The sequence below is a fragment of the Bemisia tabaci genome, chromosome 3 (assembly GCF_918797505.1).
Source record: "Bemisia tabaci chromosome 3, PGI_BMITA_v3".
Taxonomy (NCBI): Eukaryota; Metazoa; Arthropoda; class Insecta; order Hemiptera; family Aleyrodidae; genus Bemisia; species Bemisia tabaci.
In genome coordinates this window covers 20737311-20764167 of record NC_092795.1, presented here as the reverse complement: position 1 = coordinate 20764167, position 26857 = coordinate 20737311, and the positions used below count along the sequence as shown (strand labels likewise).

The 26857-nt window shown below is 41.1% G+C and overlaps 1 protein-coding gene across 1 annotated transcript in view; it reads right to left on the bottom strand.

The window, feature by feature from the left end:
- The window catches only part of LOC140224147 (protein sax-3-like), a 111473-nt gene extending 85186 nt beyond the window's left edge, over positions 1-26287 (bottom strand). Inside the window, exon 1 of the mRNA XM_072297569.1 lies at positions 26188-26287. Within this exon, the coding sequence (XP_072153670.1) occupies positions 26188-26287 (100 nt within the window). The remainder of the gene's footprint in view (positions 1-26187) is intronic.
- Between the last annotated feature and the right edge of the window lie 570 nt (positions 26288-26857).

Genomic DNA, 26857 nt, shown 5'->3' with positions numbered 1-26857 from the left:
ATTGCTGTATTTATGTATCGCGGAATAAGTGTGATTAAGAAAAAAACAACACATAAATAAATAAATACAAATAATTAAAACAGCTAAACACATAATTAAAATGTATTAACTTAAAAGTAATTTTTTTAGTGTGTAAACAAGGCTGGACTCCTAATTGTCCCATGGTTGGGCCTCAGTCTACAATGCAAGAAGTAATTTTTATTCAGAGTAAGTTTCCACAAGATTTCAGTGATTTTGTTTGTCTCCTGTTTTCCCGTTTTTTTCACCTTTTCGCCTTTATAATCATCTAGGTCCGGGGACCTGCAGGCTTCGAGGCTCAGGTAGCGATCGCCACTTCACTACCCAACTAGTCCGTAAAGCTAGTCCGACCCTACAACTTTTATAATTTCTGATTTTCAGATGCTTTCATATTTCTTACTTTCAAAAAATAAAAATTGATATTAATAATAATCTGAAAATAAAAGACCGATATTTTATATCTTTCCGCCTGAAGCTCCTCAAAGTTGAGTCGAAAGCGGAAGTCAACTTTGAGAGGAGGAAGCAGTCAAAAAGGACCCTACTTTATTTACTAGGAGGAACTCAGGCAGAAGAGAAATGATTTGAAAAATGTGATTGTGTTCGTCTTGGACTTAAAACCTTTATGTTCCTCTTGACAGTCGTTTTTTAATCCGAACACAAGACCCAACTCGTACCAGATCCTGAGATTTTTCAACGATATTAACAAGGAAATCTGTTACTTTCAAGATGCGTCGTGGATAAGGATTTGTTGATATTCAGGGAGATTTATTCCGAATTAATTTGAATAAACAACATAACTGGAGCCAGGTCCAGAGCCGCCTCCCACCACGTTGATACCCGAAGGAATTTCACGGAGTGACAGAGCGCTTCTGAAGTGGGGGTAGGCTACTGCTACTCGAGGGTCCATTCCTTCGATTTACCGATAAAAGCTCGTAACTATAAATGGAAAGACCCTCGTTGCGTATTAATCTCCCCGTATTTCGAGGCTCGAAAAAAGATAAAGATAGGTTTTTTTTGGACGGAGGAGCCGCGATTCGAATCAATTCAAATCGGGACTTGGTGTCACGTTAGGACGGCTGGCGACAGAATCGATTGGAGGTATCCGGCGATGTGATGCCTCGCTACGTTCCGCGGACCTCGTCTAGCGTTGAGTGTTGAGTGAAAACACGGAGCCGATTTGTTGAATGATGACAACTCGCCGGTCGCGCGGTACAACCGCACTGCTCTCATTAAAATTCAAATTTATTCTCCGCGCTCGACTTGAGCGCTGTCAAAAAAGTGAGAAATCCGCTCACTTGAGGAGCTTATAAGAAATCACTCGAATACGATTTGACGCCATCTGTCTGTAGCAGGACAACTTACGTGAGGAGGGGAGGGGGGGGAGCGGCGCTTCCCCGTTCATTGTCCGAACGTGAGTAAGCAAAGCAATGACTTCATCGATGGTTTTGAGGAACGCACAGCAACTGAGGACAAGGATTGTGTCGTTCGCGGGACAAGAGGGCTTTTAACCCATCAGAAACACGCGACTTTGGGCTTAAGGCTTCGATGGACGATCGAATTTTGGAACCAATTCCCTTTTGAGTGTCGGGAGTCATCAGTCCTAAAATCATTCACTGGGAAAAAAAAAAAAAAAAAAAAAAAAAAAAAAACCCATTGGATCTAGAGTCCAGACTCTTAAAAACATCGACAAGAAAAAATACTCTTGATTCATTCGGATTTTTGCTTAAATCAAGAACCAAGCCTCTTAACTTGAGCGGATTTCCTTTTGATTTAAGCTTAAATATCTGATTGAATCAAGAGTCCTTTTCTTGTCAATGTTTTTAAGAGTCTGGATTCTAGATTCAATGTGTTTTTTTTTCCAGTGTTACTTAGAAGTGTTTTGAAATGAAAACTCAAGTATTGACTCTGGACTTTTGACTCATGCTATTAAAACACTCAATTGGGGATTGGGAAATCTCTAAAATTGACTGTCTCTGATTTGATCATATTTCTGTGTTGCTGATTTTAGCGCACATGCAGAATTATACATTCATGGTAAAGATCAGCATTTAAGTGGTGTTACCACAAAACTTGATACACTGAGCAAGAAAAATGGTCGATTCTTTAGCTGACACCAAAAATACATTTACGGAAATGTCTACGAATATGGCAAAAGCTATCATTCTTCCCGCTCTCACATTCAGGGCCGGATTAAGGAAGTGGCCACATGGGCCGCGGCCCATGGTGGCAAATCTATAGGGGGCGGCAAATTTTGCAATTTTTTTAAATGTAGGTATAAAAAGAAATCGGATTTAGAAAAAAAATCACAAACGAGAGGAGGCGACAAAATCTCTCATTTCCTGAGAGTATAATAATTTCTAATTTTGTCGTCTTTCAGAGATGCAAGAGACAGCACCTTTAATTATTCAAGTTAAGAGAGAAACCAAATAGTTAAAACACGCAATTTTGCCAGGAACGGCGCGACTTAGAGAGAAATGATGACGAGGACTTGAGATGAAAAGGAGAAGCCCTCGGCGCGGCGATCGGCATTTAACACATATTAGCGCCTACAAGACTGCACGAATACTTCACGCATTGCGGCAAATACAGTGCGATCAGCATAAGACGCATAACGCCTACAAGACTGCTTGAATACTTCACGCATTGCGTCAAACAAAGTGCGTTCAGGAGCGGTCGGCGTGAAACTCACAGCGCCTACAAGACTGTCGGAATACTTCACGCATTGCGCCAAACGCGGTGCGGTCAGCGTGGCGCGGCGGCGGAAGTTAAAATCATAAATGCACAATTATGTTTGTTCTTTCATAATTTTTTCGTTCATTTCTTATGAATGGGAGGCCTCGTCCACACAGAGATAGGTTTACGAAACTTAACTTTCGCACAAAGTTCCGCGAACTTTTGCAAGAAGTGTTGACAGGGCTTTCGCAAAAAATGTGACCAACACGAGTAAACGCGTCTTATGCACCCCTCACCCGCTGGCACGTTCATTTGATGGTTTTTATCGATGTTTCAAAACTAATGAGAAGGGGGCGGCAAAATACAGGCGGCCCTTGGGCGGCAAGTAAGTAAATCCGGCCCTGCTCACATTAGCAATTACTTTCCAATTGGTTATTACTAAAACCGCAAAAACAAAAAATTGACTCTGGAGATAAAGGTTCTTTTTTCCTGGGTTCCATGCTTTCTCGAGATTCTGAGATAAAACTCGTTGCAACATCCAATCGCGCGAAAGAGTCCCATGGACAGAGGTCTAACACTATCTCCAACGACAAACGATTTTCCGTCAGGTTCTTCGAGGAGCGCCGGCGAAACTCGGGCGACTTACATCGTTAAAAATAAACCAAGCAACAGGAAATCGCCGGCATTTCGAACTGTTTACAGACCTTATTAGAGCCGAGAAAGTGATAAACTCCTCGGATAGGTGCGGGGGCGGGGCGAGTGGAGAAACAGGGGATGCAAAGCGTCCGTGCTCCGTCGGGTATTTTTATTGCCTTATAATACGTGGGAAGCCACAGCTCTGTCGAAAGGGGGTGGCAGCGACAGATGTGAAGGTGATAACAACCTCGCTACCCAAGAACCGCCCACCTCCAATGGGAGTTCCACCGAGATCCGTCGTTTTTGCCGTTCGGGGTGGATTACATATGCACGTCTGCCCGACAGAAAGTTACAACAGATTTTATGTCTCCTCGTTGGCGAGGACAGCCTGCGATCGCTTGACGATTCCTGATTCAAGCGTTTGCTTGCCGAGCAGTATCCGCGAGTACTTTACCAAGCCCGGAAACTCGGTGGTATCAACCGACGATCCCCCTATCGGGAATATTGAGCTTATCTTTTCTCCTTATTAGTCACCCATGTGGAGGGAGACGTCATTTTCTTCGTATTTCACAGATAATCAGTGAAACTCTCCTCGGTTAATTTAGATCTCGCACAATATTAAAACGGGGCAATTTAATTGTAATTTAAAATTTTCTAACTTTCCACGGCTCTGTAAAATTTTCTGGGTTTCTCCTAACTTTACAAATGCCATCCACTCTTTAAACCGAACAGCTCTGAATCTCGATTGCGGTGGTTCAGAATTTTTGCCTTACGGCTTTAATTATTCACAAGAGTACTAACCAGTAGATTTGCTTAAGATAATATGGATTACATTTTGCAATTGGGAACTATGATATCTGGCTCCGTTTAGAAACAAAGTATGTGCCATTAGTTCCCCTACACACATAAGTATTTTTACAAACAAGCCAAAAATTATAGTTCAGAATTGCAAAATGTAGTCTATAAAAAGGGTTAGACTGCGAGGCAGTTAGGGGGCGTACAGTTTGCTCGAAATTTACAGTATGTTACATGGAACAAAAAGAGCAACAGTTTCATGAGACATCGAGCAACTATTTTAACTTCACGGAGATCAAATTGCATACGCAACAAAGCGAGGGAAATTTGATCAAATATGCAGTATAATTAAAGGGCATCAAAAATACTAATCAGGTAAACCGGAAAACATATAGTCCTCCTGTTTTCCCCCCTCTTTCCTCTTTCCTTTTTCCTTTACACACAAAGGGTAGCAAATTCAGGTCTTCGTTAAAATTTCTTCACAGAAATTTTATCAAGAGTTTCACTTTTCGACAATTTTTAAAAATTTCTGGTAAATTATTGCAAGTTTGACAGCAGTTTTGACACCAGAGGCTGCTGGTCTGGTTACTTTAGGCCCCGCAAGAGACCTCTGATTGTGAGTGTTGTGTCGATATTCCCCCTGTCCCCCTGTAAAGGTGCTCTTGTTTCGTCTACTCATCCTAGCTTTTATTTTCACCCCAATAATTCGGCAATACTGACTCACGGTCATGGCTAAAGGTAAACTGAGAGTCAAGGCGGGAGGTGAGCGGCGAAAGGCAACCAACAACTGAACTTAGTTCGATGTTGCTAAATTAGGATACATATTCTATTTGTTCATTTACTCCTGCTTTTAAGATGATACAAAGGATACAATCAAAGTAAAACATTATAAAATACCAACGAATCGGAATATAGAACCAACCCCAGCGGGTTGATTGTTGAAACTGATAGACAAAGAGGACATGAAGAATATGGAGCGATCCTTGGTTGAAATGGGTGGTTCCTATGGACTAAGAGAGAAAATGATGGACTAACTGCAGGGTCCCTCGTGGGTTGCCGTTAGTTAGTCTTTTACCTATCAACTTTGTCCATTGCAACCACCCACACCCACCCATAGGATCCCTTCATATCCCTTTGGTCTTCTTTGTCTACAGCTTTGTCTACCAATTTCAAAAATCAGCCTAAGGTAAGCGACAGTCAAAATATTATAAAAAAAAGACTAGTGCAGATTTTAGCATACATGTGTATCCTTTAATCCCTGAATAGAGTGTTGAAATGAATTGGGTAAGAGCTTTTTATGAATTTTAATGTGAAACCATTTTTTTCAAATTTTTATGGTTTATTGTTGAGGGCAATCCAAAATTTTTCCCAATTACAAAACAATTAAGAACAAAACAACGAGGTTCGCATGGACTGCACAGACAGTCGAAGCCTCGGCCCGATTCGGCAACCATGAGCTTAGCTGTGGGCGCTCGATACATCAGTGTCCATGATCCATCATCTGCTTGACAGTTTCCACCCTCCCGGGAGTCCAGACCGGCCGGCGCGGCGCGCCCGGATATTGCGCCCCCGCCTTCGCCCCTACCCTCATATCCACCCCCCTCATAACCACCCCCGCAAACCCTTCGGGCCGACTCCCTCCCCCGCGCCGGGGGCTGGGTGGAGCTAATATCTGATTTTAATAAGTCGTAAAAATCGAAGATACGCTTTGACCCACTCTGGCGAATATGCTCAGCGTGAAATTAACTTCCCGGTTCGATTTTACATTTAATTGGACGGCATTAAGTGAAGCGCTTCTGTCGGCAGCAAGATCTCGTAATGAACATGTACCTGCTAAAGAGCTCTTTTTGGTATGCAGAGAGGCTCTTTGCTTACAGCTGTCGGATTAACCGGTGCCTCATTAGTGGATGAAACAATTTATCGACTTGAGGACTATGCAAAAGTGTGGAGATTAATGAAACCCGTAGCCTGGCTGTTTTCTCTAAATTATGTCGATCGAGTAACGATGTAAAATAAATTTCTGAATGCTTCGTGGACAAGTGCTACCTAGTGGCTTGTGGTTAGTGGTTGAAAAACTTAAAAAAGAAGAGATTAGTGTTGAGATAAACAATGTTAATAATAATGAGCCAAGAAATCCGTTTTTCTCGCAGTTTTGAATCCCAAAATGAACGAAATCACCTGATTCGCCTGTATGAAACCTGTTTTGAATCACCTGTATATTTTTATTTTAATAACTTTTCAGTGAGTTCGATTTTTTCACAATGACGCTATTTGAAACTGCCTAAAGACTTCAAAAAGTTTCAAATGAAAAGGAACTCTACTCTCCTTCGACAAATTCAAAACTACAATAACTATCGTGGAAAAAGATTCCAAACTGATAAACTTTTGTATACAAATTGTGAAATTGATGGATACTTTTCAAAAATTGTATAAATAGAGAATGCACAAGCTAAAGGTGTCCTATTACTGTCCTATTCATAAATATTTCAATTTTCTCGGAATATTCGTTTTCTATTAACATTTACCTTCCCCATAGCATTCTAAAAAATTGAATACTTCAGCGATTTAATGTTTTTGATCACCTCAAGGTAGATTTATTCATCTCCATCCATTCTCGATAGCGGCGCGATCTATAGAATCGGCTTCCGTTCTCCCAACACGAGTGAGCGTTCAGACACCGCGCTAAGATATTTTAGGAATTTTATTTCTTGTATGCGGGGCGGAGCCGAGGCTGGAACAAGGGACAATCTATCAGGCCGTGCCAACTCAAATAAATTCGTCTGCGGATCAATGTGAAGCACACAAGTCGCCGAAAATCCCTCCCCGTGGCATCCGAGATCCAGTTTGATATACGGCATGTAAGCGACTCCAGGCTCGAGGTGTGAGGTGAGTCCTGCTCTGGAGATCTCGGATTATTCGGCTCTTATCCACGATTTGATTGGGCCGACGAGCCAATTATTAAGGTTACGTCAAAATTGTTTTGAACGTGATATTGTTATGCAGGAGGCTTTGTTCAGGGGCGATTTTCGCCTGTTGATGACACGTTGATGAAATGAACTCATATTGCACCTTCCATGGAGATTGAACCGAGCTGTGAGTACTTTTCAAACATGAATGTTGCTGGAAGCAATTGGACGTATTTCTATCAAATGGAACTAAGCGCCAATTTGAGTTCCTTTTGAGGAATTTAGAATGCCGGATAGCGCGTTCTGCCAAACGGACCTAAGCGCCATGAAAAAGCATTGCGAGTATAGGACGGAATAAGCCGGACGCCCGATTCCGCCGCCAATCCAAGCCCCCCTCTACCTTCCTCACCCTATGGCGCTTAGGTCCGTTTGATAGAAACACGTCCAATTCATGGTCCAGTTTAACCTCCTATACTGGCCGTGCTGAGGAAGAACGCCATATGAACATTCGAGAGTTGCCAAATTTCCTTCGATAAAACATGTATTTTTGACGAACTTTATACACATTTTTCTTTGAAATTTTCAGATATTTTAGAGCAAATTGCGTACAAAATTGTCTGAAAATGTTGAAAAAAAATATTCCAAATTTTCCCAGTGAATTCGCTTTTTATCGAATGAAACTTGGCAAAGCCTGAAGGCTCATACGGCATTCTTCCTTAGCACGGCAGTGTGCGTGAACAGATATGGAAAATTTCATAAAATTTGTTCGCGTGAAATTTCAAAAACTCTCGGGGATACTTCAAGAGGCCGAGAAACGCCTAAAAACGATGATTTTCGCTTTTGAAATTTTTCATCCCAAGCCTAAGACATTCACGCGTTGAAAATTTTTTTGTTCGGTCTGGAGGTTAGGTCGCGGCTAAATTCCTCTTTAAGCTCCCCTTAAGTCCCCCCTTCGAGTATAGTTCCTCATTAGGTACCATGTACTGCCGCAGCAACAGGGATACTATCTGAAACGCTTTCGGACTTCCGAAGGTTTAAATAATGATTCCCCAAAAAATTCAAACATTTCAAATGTTGTGAAATTTATTCGGACTTTTTTAACATTTCACTTTCCATCTCTGAAAGTGGAAATGGTGCAGTCATAAATTTTTACGTTTACAGTGCATGGGTACGGAAATCAAAGCCTACTTCTACCTTAAGAAGTGGTACCTGGTACATCATCGATCGCTCTGTGTCGGGCTGCTCGAGATTTGAAATGATATTATATTTGCACACTGCCTGCTCGGAGCTCGGGGCTTTCGGCTGTACTGCCGTGCTAAGGAAGAACGCCGTATGAGCCTTCAGGCGTTGCCACGTTTCATTCGATGAAAACCGAATTTCCTGGGAAAATTTTGAATATTTTTTTCCAACATTTTCAGACAATTTTGTACGCAATTTACCCTAAAATATCTGAAAACTTCAAAGAAAAATGTGCATATATGTTGTCAAAAATTTATGTTTTAGCGAGGGAAATTTGGCAACTCTCGAATGTTCATACGGCGTTCTTCCTTAGCACGGCAGTATAGGAAATAGCGTGAGGAAACGAAACTTTTCGAGCTGGAAACGGGGGTCTTCCGTTCTCCCCGGCGGCGTGGCGAGGTGGAGAGATCAAAGTTAATCTTCGATCATCTTGAGCCTCTTGAGACTTGATTATTGCTCGGGGAATTGTGTTCGGCTCCTCCGTGGAAACGGATCCAGTGACCAACACAAAACAGATTTCAATTAAAAACCATTCTTCGCGTGCTTTCGGGGTTTCTTCCACCGTGCGTTGTCCTCCCAAGACGCGCCCGCAGATTACCACCCCCGATCGTCGTGACCTTGTCAGATCGGGCGAAAGAAAAATATTTTTCGGGCGCAACTCAAAAGAATTTTCCGGTAAAAGAGCGTTGCAGGTAGAGGGTGTTGAATCGTGTCTCTCGGACGAAGGAACTTAACTCAATTCCAAGGTTACAAAATTGACTCAAATAATTCGATTTTTTACGAGCATATACCTGCGCAATTTTTGTCGAAAATTTGTCTGATTTTTGCATGGGAGCAGATGAAAAATTGGAGAAACTTTTTGGTATAAAATGGCCAAAATTTTAAAGTTAAAATTGCAATTTGCGAAGGGAAATTTGGCAACATTAGAATTTAGTTACGTCCTTTCTTGGGAGAAAGGACGGAATGTGACCATATGATCGTCCGTGAGAAAAGGGGGCTAAGTGCTAGCAAACTCTAAATTGATTCACTAATCTCATTTTGAAAGGGGACGCTGAAAGGAGAATCTTTAATTTGCTGCCAAAAAATATGTTTTCTTTGAATAAAAAATGATGCCGCTCAGTTACACTCACAGCAACTCATTTGCTTAAAATAAGCATTTTTTATTGTTTCGTAGGGGATTCAGCTGGAATCATGATGAAAAAAGCAAAAAAAAAAAAAAAAAAACTCTCGATGGCTTTGAACGCTCTAGTTTTAGTAACATTAAGGAAATCCACGAAAAACTCTAAATGCCTCGCCGTCCCAAAATTACAATGGTTTGAAATCTGCAATATGAAATACTTGCTTTAATAGAACAGCGATTCAGAATTTTAAAATCCCTTTATTTGAGGCTCATCACGCGGTAAAAATTTTTTTTGACAAAATCCGTACTTCGAAAAGCTTCGCTACTGGAGCCGAGCTTCTCCATCCTGGCTGCCGAATTGAGAAAAACTGCCAGAGACTCTTAGACTCCGTATTAAGTCCCTAGCTTTCGGCATTTTTGCATTAGCAGAAATGCAAAAGGAAGAGAAATTTTTGAAGCGCTACCGCCGCAGCTGCGATTTCTACTTTTCCATTTATTTATCAATACCTGAATCATACCAATTGTCCCGTATCAATGCCCCATTCGTATATTCGTTGTTGTTCTTCGACGTTATTCCAACGAATGATTCATTTTTGTGCGTAAAGGCAACTTTGCTGCCTTTTTCTTCCAATTTTGTTACGCCCCAGCCAGGGACAACCCCCAAATATTTTCCACCGATCTATCTGTGATCTCGTTTCCCTCGTTGCAAAATCGAACTGAAGGAAACAAGTCTCAATTTGAAGAATTGCCGTCGGGCATACATTTATGACTTGACAACCCTCTCGGATTACTGGTTATTTTCGGAGGGTCTACTCCCCTGGCGGTTAGGTCCATGTCCGTCAAAATTAAGCTCTCTTCTTCCTCCTGGAGTACTAATTCCTTTTCTTGGATTAAGTCACGAAAGACTGAGCAACGACCCTCCCTAAGAAATGGAACTATGGAATAGCGAACGATTTTATTAGCTCCAGAACATGTTTCGATGATATCAAGATATTTTGAGGGGACGGGCGATTCAACTCATCACCGTACATTGTGTACTGTTTTATTCATCCGTCGTTAGCCCTCGCTTGAGGTGCATCCTCTCCTGTGAGCAAAAGCTATCATTAAATTATGCAATAATACACCGAGAAATTGAAATTAAAGATTATTCAATTAAATAGACGCCTAAATACTCGCAAAGGGCCTATTATGCTATAATTAAGACACACAACTGCAACTTGTGTGCCTCGTTTCGGAGAGAATGCATTTAAAATTATATTTAACCATGTTTAGATGTTCAGATTTGCCGGATTAGGTTGCGACTTTTCGCCATCTATTGTAGCAAAAATGGAATGAATCGCTAGCAACTAATACGCATGGACACAAGAGAGAGTCATCTGTCAAAATCTCAAAATACAATTTTCCGACCCACTCGCCGAACCTGAATCCCTGTTGGAATTTTTTTCAGTGAGAACCAAGGCTACGTTTTCCATGAGTGCTCACAAAAGTCCACACTGACTGGGCAACTTTAATCTTTAAAGACCATTAACTGGTCCATAGATGCATAAACTGGACGCAACATTTACATCAACGTATAGGGGTAACACTATTCTTGTTCCAGGGTTGTCGCTGTTGCATACGCGGTGAGATTAAGGCGCTTGGATTTCGCTCAAGATTAACGTCGCGACGGACGGTTATTACACTAACACGCATGAAAAGCCACCGTTTGACAGGAGAAATAGTGTAAGATGGACGTTATATTTGGTATACCTCTGTCATCAATACATTAAGTTTTCCAAGGAAAAACCGTTTAGTTCCTTTACGTGTAGAGGGCATAATTATAATAATTGTATCACATTATGACAGTTTTGAGTCCCAGACATGTTTCACTCAAACTGGCCAAAATCTAATTTTCCTTCTTTCTCAAGAATATCACTTAACTTCTCAAACTGTGATACCTTTAAATTATTAACAAAAATGCTTGTTCTATGTTTCACCTTTAAATAATTCGTCGGTTGACTCCTGAAGAAAACTCCAGGTTGGTGATTTGATCGGAGAACATTTTCCCCCTTTCCTTTCCTTTCGTTAACTTTTACTTTTCTTTCGTCGATTAATAAAAGCATACCTGAGGGACGAGAGACGGTTTGTTTATCGGTACAACTCGGCTCACAAATGAGAAAACAGTGTCGGTGGCGGCCGGGAAAGAAGCCTCGCGAATGTAATTTAGGGTCTTCGCAATTTATGAGAGCGGTTTCAAAACAGACGAAACCGAATTACCGCGAAAACCCCTGCAAGACAGGGCACTCGACCCGTCGAATCCCTCGGCGGAACCGGAGGAATCCGCGGCGACCTTGCAACGTCGCATGTCTTTAATTTTACCCCCGATCAAGCTCACCGGTAAATATTTAGCCAGCAGAGATGGAAACCCTAATAAAAGCAAAGTTATTTGCGCCAATTGATCAACGAATTTCCCTCGAACGTCTGCGGGCCCTGCAAAGCACCCGAAGCACCGTCCGTCAAGGCGGGGGAAAGAGGAAAACGAAGCACGACGTGCAATTTTAAATCGGAAGCACTTTGAGAAGGAACTTTCGGGAGAAAAATCCGAAACTTTCTTGGCTAGACTAATTATTACATTAACCTCCTCTAAATCAACTTACCATGTTCTTTGTACACGTCAAAGGGAGCACCGGGAAGTTGATGGGTGGGTGGGTGGGGGAGGGGAGGTGAATCGCTGGGGTTGGTGAAAGGGACAGGGGAGGTTTCGCGCTGGAAGGGGGATACAGGTGCGTGGGGAGGTGTTGATATCAGGCGCACCAACAAAAAGCTCGTAAGTCAAAATGTCGAAATTAGTAATAACGATCATTCCTTTTTAATTAAAGCCCCCCCGCCTCTCAGACCGTACAGAAGGCGATCTTGTGATTTATAAGCCTCTCACAGATTGCGCTGCTTTCTGTTTTCGGTTGCTCGATTCATTGAGATGGTCGGACAATAAAGTATGAAACAATAGCTGGAACCTTACCGTTTCCGACTTTTAGGATAAAATTAATCAGGAGTAGGTATACACTTAATTATTACTGAAATTAATTACTCGAAAATCTTGGACGAGAATTCCTTGCATGGAAAATCTTATTGGGTGCAGCTTAAAAGGTCAAATTAAAAGTTAATCACAAAAAAAGGAACCGAAATGTAGAAAGATTGAATGAAATGTAGTTTCAAGCTAAAAACGTTAAAGTTGAGTTAAAACAGTCAAAATGCTCGCATAAAAGTGTGAAGTAACATATTTTAACAGGCGAAGCAATACTAATTTTACGTAAAACTTATTTCAATTGATACTTCGTAAAAAAAAAAAAACTTAACAGTAGAGCTCATTTTTTCTTTTTTTTCACATTAATATTCGAGTTTAAAGTTCATGACGCCCTAATGATACATTGTAATTTTCAAACTTTAAACGCGTTTTGTTCGGAATCAAACAAATGTCACTCATCCTCACTGTAGATGTTGAGTTATTATGATTCCAAATCAATGTAACTTCAGCTTGGTTTGACATACATATTTTGGCATTTTTAAGCTATATTTTTATGAAAATTATTTGTCATGATCTGAGTGTTAATATCAGCACCAAAATCTTACTCCTCATGAACGTATGTACATATAAATGGACGTATTTCTATCAAACGGAACTATGTGCATTGTGACATGAGCCCTGTTATGCATGTATTCTTATGGGTCTCGGGGCTCACGTCTTAATGCACAAAGTTTCGTTTGATAGAAATACGTCCAAATAATAGTATTGAACAGTTAATACGACGATCACCGCTACCATCGGTTTTAAAATTGAATCTAACTACCTATCAAAGCGCACATGTGAATAGGGGATGACATGTGTAAAAATTCAAAATGAAAAATAAAGTTTCATTATTTGAAACCGAGGTGCATTAACGGGACGGAGAGTGCACAGAGAGGGGCGTTTCATAAAAGCGACACCGAGAGGCAAGCTTCACGCTGCTCGCTGAGTCATTTGCGCATACTTTTTTCAGCGCTGTTTCATCCTACTTACCCCATATTCAGCTTCAGTTCCTAATTTTATTCCGGGCTCCCGAGGGCGGCCGATTGGAGCCATCCAAATTTATTCAAAGTGAAATTGAAATGTTTCAGCAAGTGTCGTCAGCTCTGCTAATTTGATCCCGAGTTTTTTAAACTCGAGCACGTCGCACAATCGGTAAAAAAGTCTCTCTCAGCTGCCGAAAATTTCGGATCCTAATTTTCCTTCAACAACATTACATTGTCAGTTAAAATTACCGGCGCCTCGCGTTGTCATTTGGGGGTTTGCTGTTTCCAAGGTCAAAGTATAAAATGGCTTCCTTACTATTCACTATGAATGTGCGGCATATACTGCCGTGCAAAGGAAAAACGCCGTATGAACATTCAAGAGTTGCCAAATTTCCTTCAATAAAATGTTAATTTTTGAGGAAAATTATGAATATTTTCCCTTGGGACTTTCAGGAACTTTACGTGAAATTGCAAATAATATTATTTGCAAAATTGGAAGAAAAATATTCAAAAATTTACCAGGAAATTCGCGTTTTTCAAAGAAAATTTGGCAACGCCTGAAGGTTCATACGGCGTTTTTCCTTAGCACGGCAGTATACTTGGCTGCCATCGCGCAGTTTTGATGGACAGAGCGACGGACGGGCGTTTCTTCATGCATACCAAACAGATCGAAGCCCTCTCGACTCATCTTTAGCCGCATCCTCCCTGTTCAGCGGCACGGAACATTTTCCAGTCGGCTGAGCCGGCGGAAGGAGGCTCGTTTGCGACTATTAATTTCAGTCAGAAGTGTTTCAGTTAATATTTGTCACGTTTCAGATGATTTCAAAAGCTAATGGTTTCGCAGCCATGCCCTGAACCCCGGAGTTGCGAGGCTCCGTGGACTTGACAAGTTTAACTTGATACCAATTACTCGCGACTACGGATGACGGAAGGCTCAAATTGAAATGTGCCGATGCTGATCGATGAGAACACGTAACTTGATCGCGTGGTTTCAGAATTTCCGCACATATTTAATTTTTCCAGAGGAAAAATCGCCTGCAACGAGAATGAGCAAAGCTCTTAAGAGGCCGCAGTGGGCCTGGCTCCTGGCATTATAAAATCTGCAGAATAGAAAAAAGCCTCAGAATCGGTCCGTTGCGTGACTCAATCTCAAGGAACAAAAAAAGTCTGAGATGTTTTTCGAAAATAATTGGTGGAACTGCGAACCTCCAGTTTGGAAACAGCTAAATTTTGCGTCAGAAATAATAGCCTCAAACTGTAACGAAATAAGGCTAATTTTCCAAATAAAGAGTTTAGGGGAGATTCCAAAGGGAAAATTTTACAAGGTATGGAGATTTTGCACGCAAATTTTTTACTATTTCGTCTGAAAGTGCTCGAACAGCTGATTTTGCGGTATTTTTTAAACTTTTTTCTGATAAGAGAAATAATATAAAAAAAAAATTAAAAAATAAGAAAATTCAGCACCGAGTGACGTCATCTAGTGGCATTTCTCATTTAAACATATGTCTCTCAGCAGATAAGATTATTTTTCCATATCTTCTCCAAAAATTGTTTAATTTATAAACCAAATTATGATGCCGTCGTGTTCAGTTCACTCAGTAGTCTCCACTTAAACACGAATTTCATCAAATTTCAGACACATGCAAATTCTCCATTACACCCATAACTTTTCTTAAAAATAAAAAGTTTACTACGGGAAATTTGACAACTCTCGAATGCTGATATGACGTTTTTTCTTGGCACTGCAGTCGGCATTACGGCAGTGCAACGGTGCGGTGTTTGCATTTCGACCGTTGGGAGTAAAAACGCACGAGTCGCATGCGATTCTCCTGCAATTCCTTTCGCTATCCCGCACAATGCACATCACTTCGTAACCCTTCCCCTTCCCGCATCGAGCGTCGAATCCTTAACTTAGCGTGTCAGGCGACGACCCGCTCCGGGCTGAAATGCAAATATCCGCGTTGATACATAATTGACTTTTCTTCATGTAACGCGGCTTCCAATCATTCCGAATGTCGCACTAACTTCGACGAGTGCTATTTTCTTCCGTGCAGACTGGTTGGCTTCGCTGCGGATCCCGTCGCGGAACTGAATTAAAATATCATGCTTTACACTCGCAGAAGCGGCCTCAAACGGCTTGAAGCACGCCTCTCCAAGTTTTGACTCTATGTTTTTTTTCCATCCAAGTTTTTATTATTACAGAATAATTGTGTTTCTTTTCTTAATCAGTGCTGTTGATAATTTATATGGTGTTCTTTAGTACCGCTCATGCCTTGTTCCTTGGTCTATCTGATCTTTTGTATTCTACTCTATTTTATTAAATTGTGAGGTATTTTCTGAGGAATAAAAAAAAAGGAAAAAAGTTTTGACTTGTGAATGATCGTAAGAACCAAGCTGCATATAGTTTTGTTGAGCATTTTATCACAGAGAAAAAAAGGTCGGTTTTTGATGAACACCGAACCTTGTCGGTTCATGATGAACGCAGAGCTTTTTCGGTTTGAGTAACCGAAGTTTTTGTTTACAGCAACCAAACTTTGGTTCGGCTTACCGAAATTCGATTCCTATGACCGGAAATGTCTGTTGTCTGCGGGTCTATTGCGCAGTTGGTTCAAATTTTGCAGTATGCAATTTACATATCTGGCTCATCAATAAAAGCACATATATGCATACGGAAACTAATGGCATATACGTCGTTTCTAAAAGTAGCTGATAACAAAAGTTTCTTATCGCAAGACTCAGTTCAGTTCTCGTGCTAGGGAACACTTGGGCCTAATAATACAAAAAAACGTTTCTTTTGTATTTAATGCTCTCTTAAGCAGGACGGAGGCTGTACCACTTGAAACACTTGTCAACCTAACTAGCTAATTTTCTCCTTTAGAAAGTGAGGAAGTTTCGACGGTTTTTGGTTCAATTTGTCAACCACGAAAGTGCAATGACCACGGAGGCACGGTCTACAACTGCATGTGCGTGCGCAGAGCCTCTCAACCGTTGACCAGCCTCAACAACTAGATAACCCTCCAAAAAGTAAACAAAGAAGTGAAAAGATAGAACGGAGGAGAAAACGTAAATTTCCTCATTCGACGCGAGAATTAACACCTTCGTGAGCGATGGCGACAGCGACGGTGGCCCCAGGGAGCGGAACGAGCGGCTTTTGGGCTCGTCGCGTCGTCGGTCGGCCCCGAAACATGCGGGTGCGGTTGTCGGTTGTCACAGCCGCCATGAATGTTACCACCATCTACTTGTACGAACATTTTTTATTCAGATCAGGGGGTCCGCCCTTGGCCGCTCCGCGGCCCAGCCCCCCCCCCCCCCCGAGATGTGTGTCACATGCAAAACTGATGAAAATTGAAGCGCTGGGTGCCAGAAAGGCACTTCTTCGTTGTGTCTCATAATCTCCGCTAACGTTTCATCTACACTGAAAAAAAAATCTCGGTGTATTTACTAAGAAAAGGGTAAAATTACCGAGAATTCAGGGTTCTATTTGATCCCAGTTTTCTCTTGGTAAAATTACCATTTATGGAATTGGTAATTCTCGGTAAAATTATTGAACTTTTTCGGTAATTTTACTGGACCTTGGTAAAAACGCCAATATTTTTTATCGACTGTGGTAGAATTACCGAGATAAAATGGCAAAGTTACCGGGAATTGATTACCGATAAAAGTGGTATTCTTACCTGAAAAAACAGTAAAAATACCGATTTTTAGGTAAGCTTACCGGTCTGTCTTGGTAAAATTACCAATAATTAGTAAAAAAGTGAGATGGTAAAGGTACCAACGGACCTTGGTAAAAACGCCGAGAATGTTTTTTCAGTGCAGAAAGGCACTTCTTCGTTACGGCGTCTCAGAATCTCCGCTAAAGTTTCATCCATTAGAACTGAGGCAAATGCATGGAACTCGTTGAAACTTTAATCGAATTTCCCTTCTGACTTTACAATACTGAAATCGAAAAATTTCAGAAAATTCACCCCGCGGTTTCCTCTGAAATAAATAAATTAGGAGTGGCCTTTTCTTCACTCACCGCCTCAATTATCGAGGAAGCTTGAGGAAATGCAATTTAACAAAAACATTGATAGCAAAGTGGCATGATCATGAGAAAAGGATCGAGAAATTGGACCACATTTTTCGATAAGAAACGAATATTTTAGGCTTTCCTCATATCCAAGTGAATCGAAATAACTATTTTCGTGGTCTTTCTCCCCATCAAAAAATTAATTTAAGTGACACGATCATCAGTTTAAATAAAACTCATTTCGTCTGGAATTGGAATTATCCGAGAAGATCCCGTGAAATGTCTCTAGACCTCTCAGTTAACAGAGAGAAAACATCAGAAACAAAATACAGCGATTTAAACCATCTGAGATGTCTTCCTGAAAGGTAAACTCTGCATTTGAATAATACATAGAGCTTAAAATAATGGACGAATATTCTAAGTTAGGTTCGAACCTCACAGGCAACTATTTTAACTTCGCGGTGGGCCAGGTTGCATACGCTCGATTTTGCGGGCGAAATCTGAGACCTGCCCATGGCTTTCGCGATATGGCACAGGTGCAATTAGTGTTTTCGAGGATGACGTCGATTTAGCGCAACAATTCGGACGCTCCTGTTGCACAGAATTGTGACGCGATTCTAGCAAATTGAAATGCTCTCCGAAAGACAAACTCGGTTCTTGAACAATGCACTGGAATGTATAAAGTTTGGTTTTGGAGACAATATGCAGCTATATTTTACCTCTGTGGCGGGCCGGGTTGCATACGCTTGAGGAAAACACCGATGGCACCCGCACAGTATCGCGAGAGCCGCATAAGCCATGGGCAGATCTCAGATTTCGCCCGCAAAACCTAGCGTATGCAACCCGGCCCACCGCGGAGTTCGAATAGTTGCATGTTGGGTTCGAACCCAACTTCGCACATTCTTCTCCATTGTTCTTCGCGTTGTTTTGCGTTAAAAGATCATTTCGTTTTATATTGTTTAAAACAAGGTTCAAATTTAATCGGAGTGTTAACTATAAACATTCTTGGTTCATTCTCCTGGACCGCGAACTGATAGAAATGCGCGTGGCAAAGCAAATGCAAACAATTCGAATGAGGCATTTAAAATGAACTATATGAATCAGATGGTGGATTGAGATAAACTACCGTATTCTACACTTTCCTCAATTTAAATAAAGCCCACTCTATTTGAAGGGAGTTTTAAATGCTGAGGTAGAAAAGGAAAAAGTATTTGAAATAAAATTGATCAGTCTGGTGATGTCGATTCCGATTCTTCCGAGTTCTTATTTTACGAGGAATGAAATATTGCGAATATGGCCCAGAGACATATTTTTTTGTGCGGTGCAGCTTCTTGCATTCAATTATCCTCTTTAGAAATTTCTTAAACACGCTGTGCTCTTCCTAAGTGCGACAGCGTGCTGTTCTAGTTTCACCATCGATGTGTTTAAGTCCTCCCCCACCACGCGGAGAAATGATCGATAATTCCTCCCCACTTTCGAATGCCTATTAGATTCATCACTTCAGGATAGACGGTAGTTCGTTCGTTTACAATTCAGGTTCAGTGAATGGCTGTAACCGTTCGGGGTGGCTTATTCGCCGCTCCCGCGCGGAAATCTAATTTCGGAGCCAAATCAAAATTCGGGGCGGGCCAAACGGCGTGCCACTCATTCGGTTAAATCACAATCGCGCTGGAAATTGGACGGTGCAGGGCACATGCACCGCCGTCAGTCGCGCTAATTCCATCATCGGGCCCGCGTCGAGAGGCCAAAACCACTTCGCTCCTCCACTCACTCTTTTCACTTGAAATGAATAACGCAGTCGAAACGCTGAAATCAGCGATGGCAAGTGCTCGCCATCAACATTGCCGTGAAATTGCCGAAGCCTTGCCGTTGCTCTAACGGTGGTGGTGATTTTTCCGGCGATTTTACAATCGCGCTGGGTTTGAGAGCTGTTTTAAACGGGTCCCTGCCCTAACCCTTTCCTGTCATGGAGGATGAAGCATTTCAACGGTGTTATTATGTCAACGCTCCGCAGTTGTTGCGGTAATTGCGGAAAACTGAGGGAGCTTGTGTGGGTAATAATTTCAAACAAGGACCCAGGACCCAGACCTGGGGCTAAAGCTCCACCGATCGGTGAAGATTTTGGTACTCTCCTCTTGTTAAATGTTTTCTTCGTGATTCGCACTATTACAGTCATTGCTATGATCGCATTTTAGTTCACTTTTATGCCGTGCCTTCACAGGACGTTTTCATGGGATTTGTCCCAAGTTCGAATCGCAGGAATGAAACTTCTGGGATTTTTCTCGGTGTTATCGTCCTCATGGGACGGGGCTCTCGCGTTCCTGTGAAACGGCGCACAGTGGATCGAGTCAATTAGAGAGGTCGGACATGAAATTTTTGACTAAAACTGCAAATTTTCATGTTTATTTCGTCACATTTTAAGTTTCAAAGGGTGCTCTCAGAAGAAAATTTTACGAGGAAACCAATTGAGCCACTTTTAGAACTTCAAAATTGTGTATAAACGGAGTTATAAGCTTTTAAAGTTTCCAAAGTTTGTCCGACCTCCCCCATTGACCCGATCCATTGTGCGGCGGCGCGGGAAGATAAACCGCGTATTTAACCGGGATTAAGATAATAATTGAACACGATTGACAATTAGATGAACTATTTTAAGTCAACGAACATGGAAAATTGAGTGAACAACAAAATATCGCACAATTTGCTTTCACTTGTCGGCCTCCTATGGTGTAGTGGTTGTAGCGCTTGCTCTATAATCGGGAGGTCCCGGGTTCGATTCCCGGCCAAGCGACCCGAGTTTGATGGTCTCAAACAATGGTTGCCTGGGGCTGGTTCAGTAGGGACGGAGGGGGGATGGGACTTAAAGCGTGGGATTAGCCCTTGTGGGCTATTTGAAGTAGTAAAAAAAAAAAAAAAAAAAAAAAAAAAACTTCTTTTCCCTCCCTCAGTTGGTCTTAGGGGTGCAAGGACCATACTTGGTACTGGGGAAAATATCGAGATAATCTAAACATTGTATAGTTTTTGTATAAGTAAATATTGATTAACTCAATATTTTCCCCGACTTCGTTGGTGGGATTTTCTCCTGTGACAAATCCCGTGAAACGGCCCATGGAGACAAGGCCTTAAAATTGTTTCAAGTATCTCTCAAAGAAAGGGATGAATTTCTACGTAAAAAAATGTTTACATTTCTCAAAATTCAGGTTAATTAAGGTAAAGAATACGGTGGGCGATACGCATTTTTGCAGTTTCACCGTCGATGCGTTTCAAAAAAAAAAAAAAAATGGTGGCGCAGAGCACTTTTTAATTTAAGTGTGATGTGATTAACTGCGCTCAACTTGAAGTCAACCCCTGCGGAAGTGCGGATGCTTTCGTCAGAAAACGCCACCGTGTTTTCTTTACTTGAGCTACGCGTGCGAAAATATTATGCCCGGGTCCAAAGCTTCCAAGTTAACTTTTTAAAGAAAACTGAAGTTTGCATGGAGATCCGCCGGGCGTGAAGGAGACGTGATTGGAGCCTCAAGTTTCGCTTGCATAACAACGCCCTTCACCCGGGGGTCCAAACCAAAACATTATTCCGGAGCTCCATGCTCAATTCACTTAATGAGAGAGCGGGTGGGTTAGAGAGTTGTTGACGAAAACGAAAAGCACCCCGTTAGATTTTATGGGGCATGAGTAATACGGCCTTGGGGGAGTGAATCAGCTTATAGATTGTTGCTCGAGTTTCCCATCTCTCCCCGTCCAGAAATAAAACTCATGGAAGGCAGAATAATATGATTCATAAATACGCTGTAAGAAAGAAATCAAAGGGAGCGCTCGGAGGCGGGGCCCGGGAGAAAATCTGATTTCATACGAGTCACAATAAGCGATAAAAACTTAGACGGACTCCCCGGGGGCGGGGAGGGTGGGGGTGGGGGGGGGGTCACCCGTCAACAACCCCACCCTCTGTGGCGAGACTCCATAAATTGCTGGCCTCTTGCCTGGCGATGTAAAAACAGAGGGGCTGAAACCGTCACTCTCGGTACATTTGTTCGCTGCTGGAGAAAAAATATTCACTCCTCCAGGACGTTAATGCGAATAAAGATGTAATTAAAAAATTACAAATCTTGGTTATGGACCCTTACGGGTTCCTTTCGAACGTCGGATGTTAAACGGCTGGGAAGCGAGACTGGGCGCGGGTAAGTATTTTTAGAAACTGTGAAACATTGGTCGGAGGTTATGATTTCTTTACAGCTTCCATGTCGTTCGGCCCGTCTACGGCGAGATGAAAATAAAATTATGGCAATTGGGCGATCAAAATTCGAGCAGGGTTGCCGCAGAAACTCGAGCTTAAATTTAGTGAGGAAACCTATATGTTCGGAGGAGACGATGAAACTCCCGCACCACGTATCTCGGTTTGCGACGTTGCAGAATTTTAGGCATATTAGCAAATCGAAAAATGTTGATTTCCGATTTCGACGTTGCAAAGGGACGCCCAAGTTTTATTTATACTTACTCATTTATTTTATAATTTTTGTAAAAACCAACCACATTTTCTATCCAAATTTTCTGTGACTTTAATTCATTCATTCAAAAATATTCATAGAAAATTTCAAGGAATTTTATATTGACCTAGCTCATATCAAACTAGATAAGTAAATGACTGAAGATTTTGAAACGTTGCAATGGAGATTTACATTTTTTACTATAACCAACGAGATTTTTGCAATACTTTACTTGTATTGGACGTATTTCTGCTAAACGTAACTAAGCAGAATATAGAGGGAAGCAGGGCGAGGGGGTTGGATTGGCGGGTGCAGGTGGTTCAAGACCCGCTGCCGTTCTATGCTCACAATGCTTTTCCATGGCGCTTAGTTCCGTTTGACAGAATGCGCTATCCGGGAGTTTGAAATCCCCAAAAGGAAGTGAAATTGGCGCGTAGTTCTAATTAGCAGAAACACGTCCTATTGATTAATCTAATGTGGAGGAAACCATACGGTGCATACTAACGCGCGGAAAATGATTTGAAACGATTTCCTCACTATACTTTTCAGAAAGGAGGGATGGATTGCGATTTTTTTTGTTTGGCTTTGTGTGGAGATTGGAGTTATAAAATCGTTTAAACGTTAGGATGTGGTATAGTGCACTTTCGATCCACATGCTCAATTTCCAAAACTGGCTAGCTGGTCCATTTTATAAGTTTCAACCATCTAATCACGATTCTGCCATGCGAGGGAATAACGCCGTATGAACCTTCAGGCGTTGCCAAATTTCCTTTGGTAGATCACAAATTCTCGGAATTTGTAAATATTTTCCTTCCAATTTTTCTTATAATTTTGTTAGCAACTTTACCTAAAGTTTCTACAAATTTCAAATATAATTATTCATAGCTTTCCTTAAAAATAAACATTTTATCGAGGGAAATTTGGCAACTCTCGAATGTTCATACGGCGTTATTCCTTCTCACGGCAGGATTACACAGCTATTACTACTGACCCATTCAAACGTCTGGTTGGTCTAAACACCCGAGTAGAAGTGAGTCGAATCACGTGCAAAACTAATTTCGGGGCTCTTTACACCACTTTACCCATTGCCATTTCAAACGTCCAAAGTAAACACTGGCCCCTCGCACGAGGTGTTTTACAGGCGCGCCTCGAGCCAGCTGCTAAGAACGCATCTGGAAGGCACCGACCATTGCATTGATCCATCCAATTCCCGCGTATGAGAGAGCGAGACGTCTACGCTGAGACAATCAAAAGTTATGAGTGCCAGACAATGCTGCGAAAAAAGAACCGGTGACATCGACCGTAAATCAGATGTCCACGATTTCAATGTGGGCAATAAAAGCGAATGGTAATGAAAGGTAATAAAAATCATGTGTTAAGATAAAAGGGATGACATGGAGGGGGATGGGTGCACACAAAATGGGCATACTGGTGTAATAAAACCAAGAATTAAGTACACTGGATGCCGGAAAGCAGGGAGGAGCAATACTGCAACCGGGCGACCCGGCAGCCGGCACTTCCCAACACCCGGTTTTTTCGTGGCACGATGCACCGGTAAACCAACATTAGAATTGTGTCAGTAGTGAGTAATTTTTCGACGGCTTTGGCATATTTGATGTCCTTGATGTCCTCAAAATGGGCGTCTGGGGAGGACGTGAGAGCCAGGAAGATTTCTCACCAGAGGAGAGATACAGAAAATTCTGAAAAATCACGCTTGCCGGGGCAAATTTTGATGCTACTCATGATTCTGATCTTTTTAAGAAAAAATTTGATCCCCCCAGAAATGTGCTTATTAAACTAATAATGGAAAACTATGGCCCGCAGTTAGAGAAATGCCTGAATTTGGTGACTAGAATTCGCAGAGGTGTCTATTTAAACTCTTGATCTCCATAGATCTCCCTGATGATCTGTGGGACGACCGAGTTTTGTGGCATGTAGGCGTCGCAGAGCGCCGGAGAGCGACTCTTATGTATGTATGTCTATTGAAAAGTCATCCCAATCTCTCGACGCCGCCATAATATTCTATACATGTCATGAACCCGACAATCCCGAAAACTTCAAGGGATGAATCCTCTTTCTTACTTGGTTTGAAGCCTTTTTTGCATCGTCCTAAGCAAATATGCAAAAATCATGCAGAAAAATTAACACAGATTCTGATTGATCTAAGATCCAACTAATCAGAAAACTCTGAGGTCATATACCTAGGTTGAAACACTGATTTAGATGCGTAGAAAAGCGTGTCGCATCTCGACCGATAAGAAAGTTCCAGAGTCATTTGACTGGGGAAAAGAATAGAAGCAATAAAACCAATAAAAAAAAATAAAATAATATAAAAAAATTATAAAAACTATAAATTGAGGTTTTTACCGAACGCCAAGTAGGTACAGTGCGGCATATGAAGAGGCCAGGCCCTTCAATGTAAGAAGAATTTTGTTGTTGCACTTTCGTAGTTCAAATTCCACGCCGCCGCTATAGTGCTATTAATGGATTGTTGGTGAAAGATGCGTGTAAACATTTCACTCACAATTATTTCTCATCACATCATCAGGCATACTTATTAAAAGTGTTTACAAGAAACGTAGCTTTCTCTTAAAAAGTAAACTTACACGGATAAATACATTAAAAAGGCTGATTGAGACTCCATCTCAAAATCTCTTCTCGTCTTGATTTTCCTTCTCCACGTACTTGACCATAGTTATTGCTACGGCACCGCTTTCAAATTAACGTATATTACTAATACTACTGCTACTACTACTATAAGTTTCCTGTTTCTCTTTCTACTTTTTAAATGTCACTTAATTTTATTGCTGGGTGCACAAAGTTTTCCTCTTTTATCCCTGAAAAGACCGCTTTTTGATGGTCTTAAGTTATTTTAATTAAAAGTTTTGCGAGCAATAAAACATGATATCCCGTATAGTAATTTGTATGCGCGTGACTTTTTTCTTCAATCGATTTATATTTTAGGTTTTATATTCCTTTACGAATAACTAGTGTGAGACTGTAAAGCATTAAACTTAAGGTTTGATGCCTCTATTGTTTTATCTTCCTTAAAAGAAAATTAACTTGTATTTCTGTGCTGACTTTCTATGGAAAGTATTTTTTAAAAAAAGAAAAGATAAGAAAAGACAAGATCATGGAGAAATTTCACAAATTTTGCACATCGATGAGGAATAGGGCCTCAGTGGTCAATGCACATGAGTATATTTTTTGAAGGGGCAAATTTCGTGGATAAAACAGAATTTGACACATTCGCAAAAACACACTCTACCCCAAGGAATGATGTGCGAATGCTTTGGTATTACTTTGCTCCACTGGGAGGTGGATAGTTGCATTTTCATCCGACATTTTTGAGCTCCGAAACATTTTTTAATTTTAAATATCTTCATTAAAATACATTCTTTAAACTACAATCCTCATCAATAGTTACTGAGGTTCATTTTGACTTTTCTTGCCATGTTTTCTGCGGAAACATGCATGAGCCCCTATTGACAGAACGATAATGTAGTAGGTAATAATAAATATATTTTCAATTCGTTGACCCTAAAATCCCTGTCTCCTTCGATTTTTAGTTTATAACCGTACGTTTATGCTGATCAACACAAAATCAATAATGAAACTCTAGAGGTACGGATTTCGCCTGCGTCGTTGCAGATTTGTTTTTTTTTTTGGTTTTTTTTTTTTTTATACAATTTTATGGTTTAATTTCTGGGAACATTTTGTAATTTCTTCCCCTTTTCAGAATATTCTGTGGATAGTTCAAACAAAAATGTTCATTCCTCAAATTAATGTACGTGTTTTTTGAAGCTCACGATCGGAATGTCAGGTACAAGGAGTTGGCAACGTCGCACGTCACAGAATTTCGCAGTTTTATACCATTCAATTGCGATTCATATCTCTGTTTTTTGTGAAAGAAATTCTGCAGTAAGCAACGTTCCTTTTGAATGGATAGGAGCACCCTTTTAATATTTCCCATCATGGGAATATTTTCGGCTGTACCATGGAGAATTTTTCTGTTGCGAATGATTACCTCCGAAAGGAACTGGACACTTTTTTCTTCCAATTAGGAAAAAATGGAGTTTCCTTTGAAACAACCTAAGTTCTTTCACAGGAATATTTGTAGGTGATTCATTTTTTATTTCTCATTTTCTCATTTTGCAAGTTAGGAATTCACCCTTCGAGTGGGCTCCTTGAAGCAAAGTAAATACCGAGGAAATTCTGAAACGAGGAGCGTCGTCATTGTAAAAGCAGCAGTAGAGAAGATAAACACAGTAACAAGCGACTCACTTTCGTGATGGAAAATGGTTGCCCCCTCGTGAAGTGGCGGTGCTTGCGCTGAGGAGCCTTTGATGACACACAGACAGACAGTGATTATCAGCAACCTCATGTTTCCGCCGTAAATTATTCCACAGGGCGAGCACAGACGCACTATTCGACTAGAACTCAAAGCACGCAACCCGCACAACACTAGGATATTTCCGCGCTCGACTTGCACCCCTCATCAAGGAGAATCGCCGCTTGATGGATGGTCATCTGACCGGCATTTAAGAAAATTTCACTTTTAAATATACGGCATTCGTCACGAATGAAATACTGAGTACCGTGCACACACTTTTAAACTTCATAACGCCATAATACAGCTTTTATTCACAACCGTTATATCTTTTAAAAAATACTTGTTCGAGGGCCATCGACGGACCTAGGTCGTTTTTTCATTACTGTCAGCACGTAAAACACATCGACACGTTTTTGAATTTTTTATATTCAAATGGGAATTGCAATCATCCGGAATTGCACTCTGAGCTTTATCGTTGCAATGCACTAAAGGAACAAAGGCGCAAGTTTTCCTCAGAGTAATTTCTATTGAAAGAAACGTTCTATTTTCTTCATGTTGGCAGTTGAAAGATGAACGAGCTTCAAAATTAAAAAAATATCTAACAAATATGCCGAAAAAATA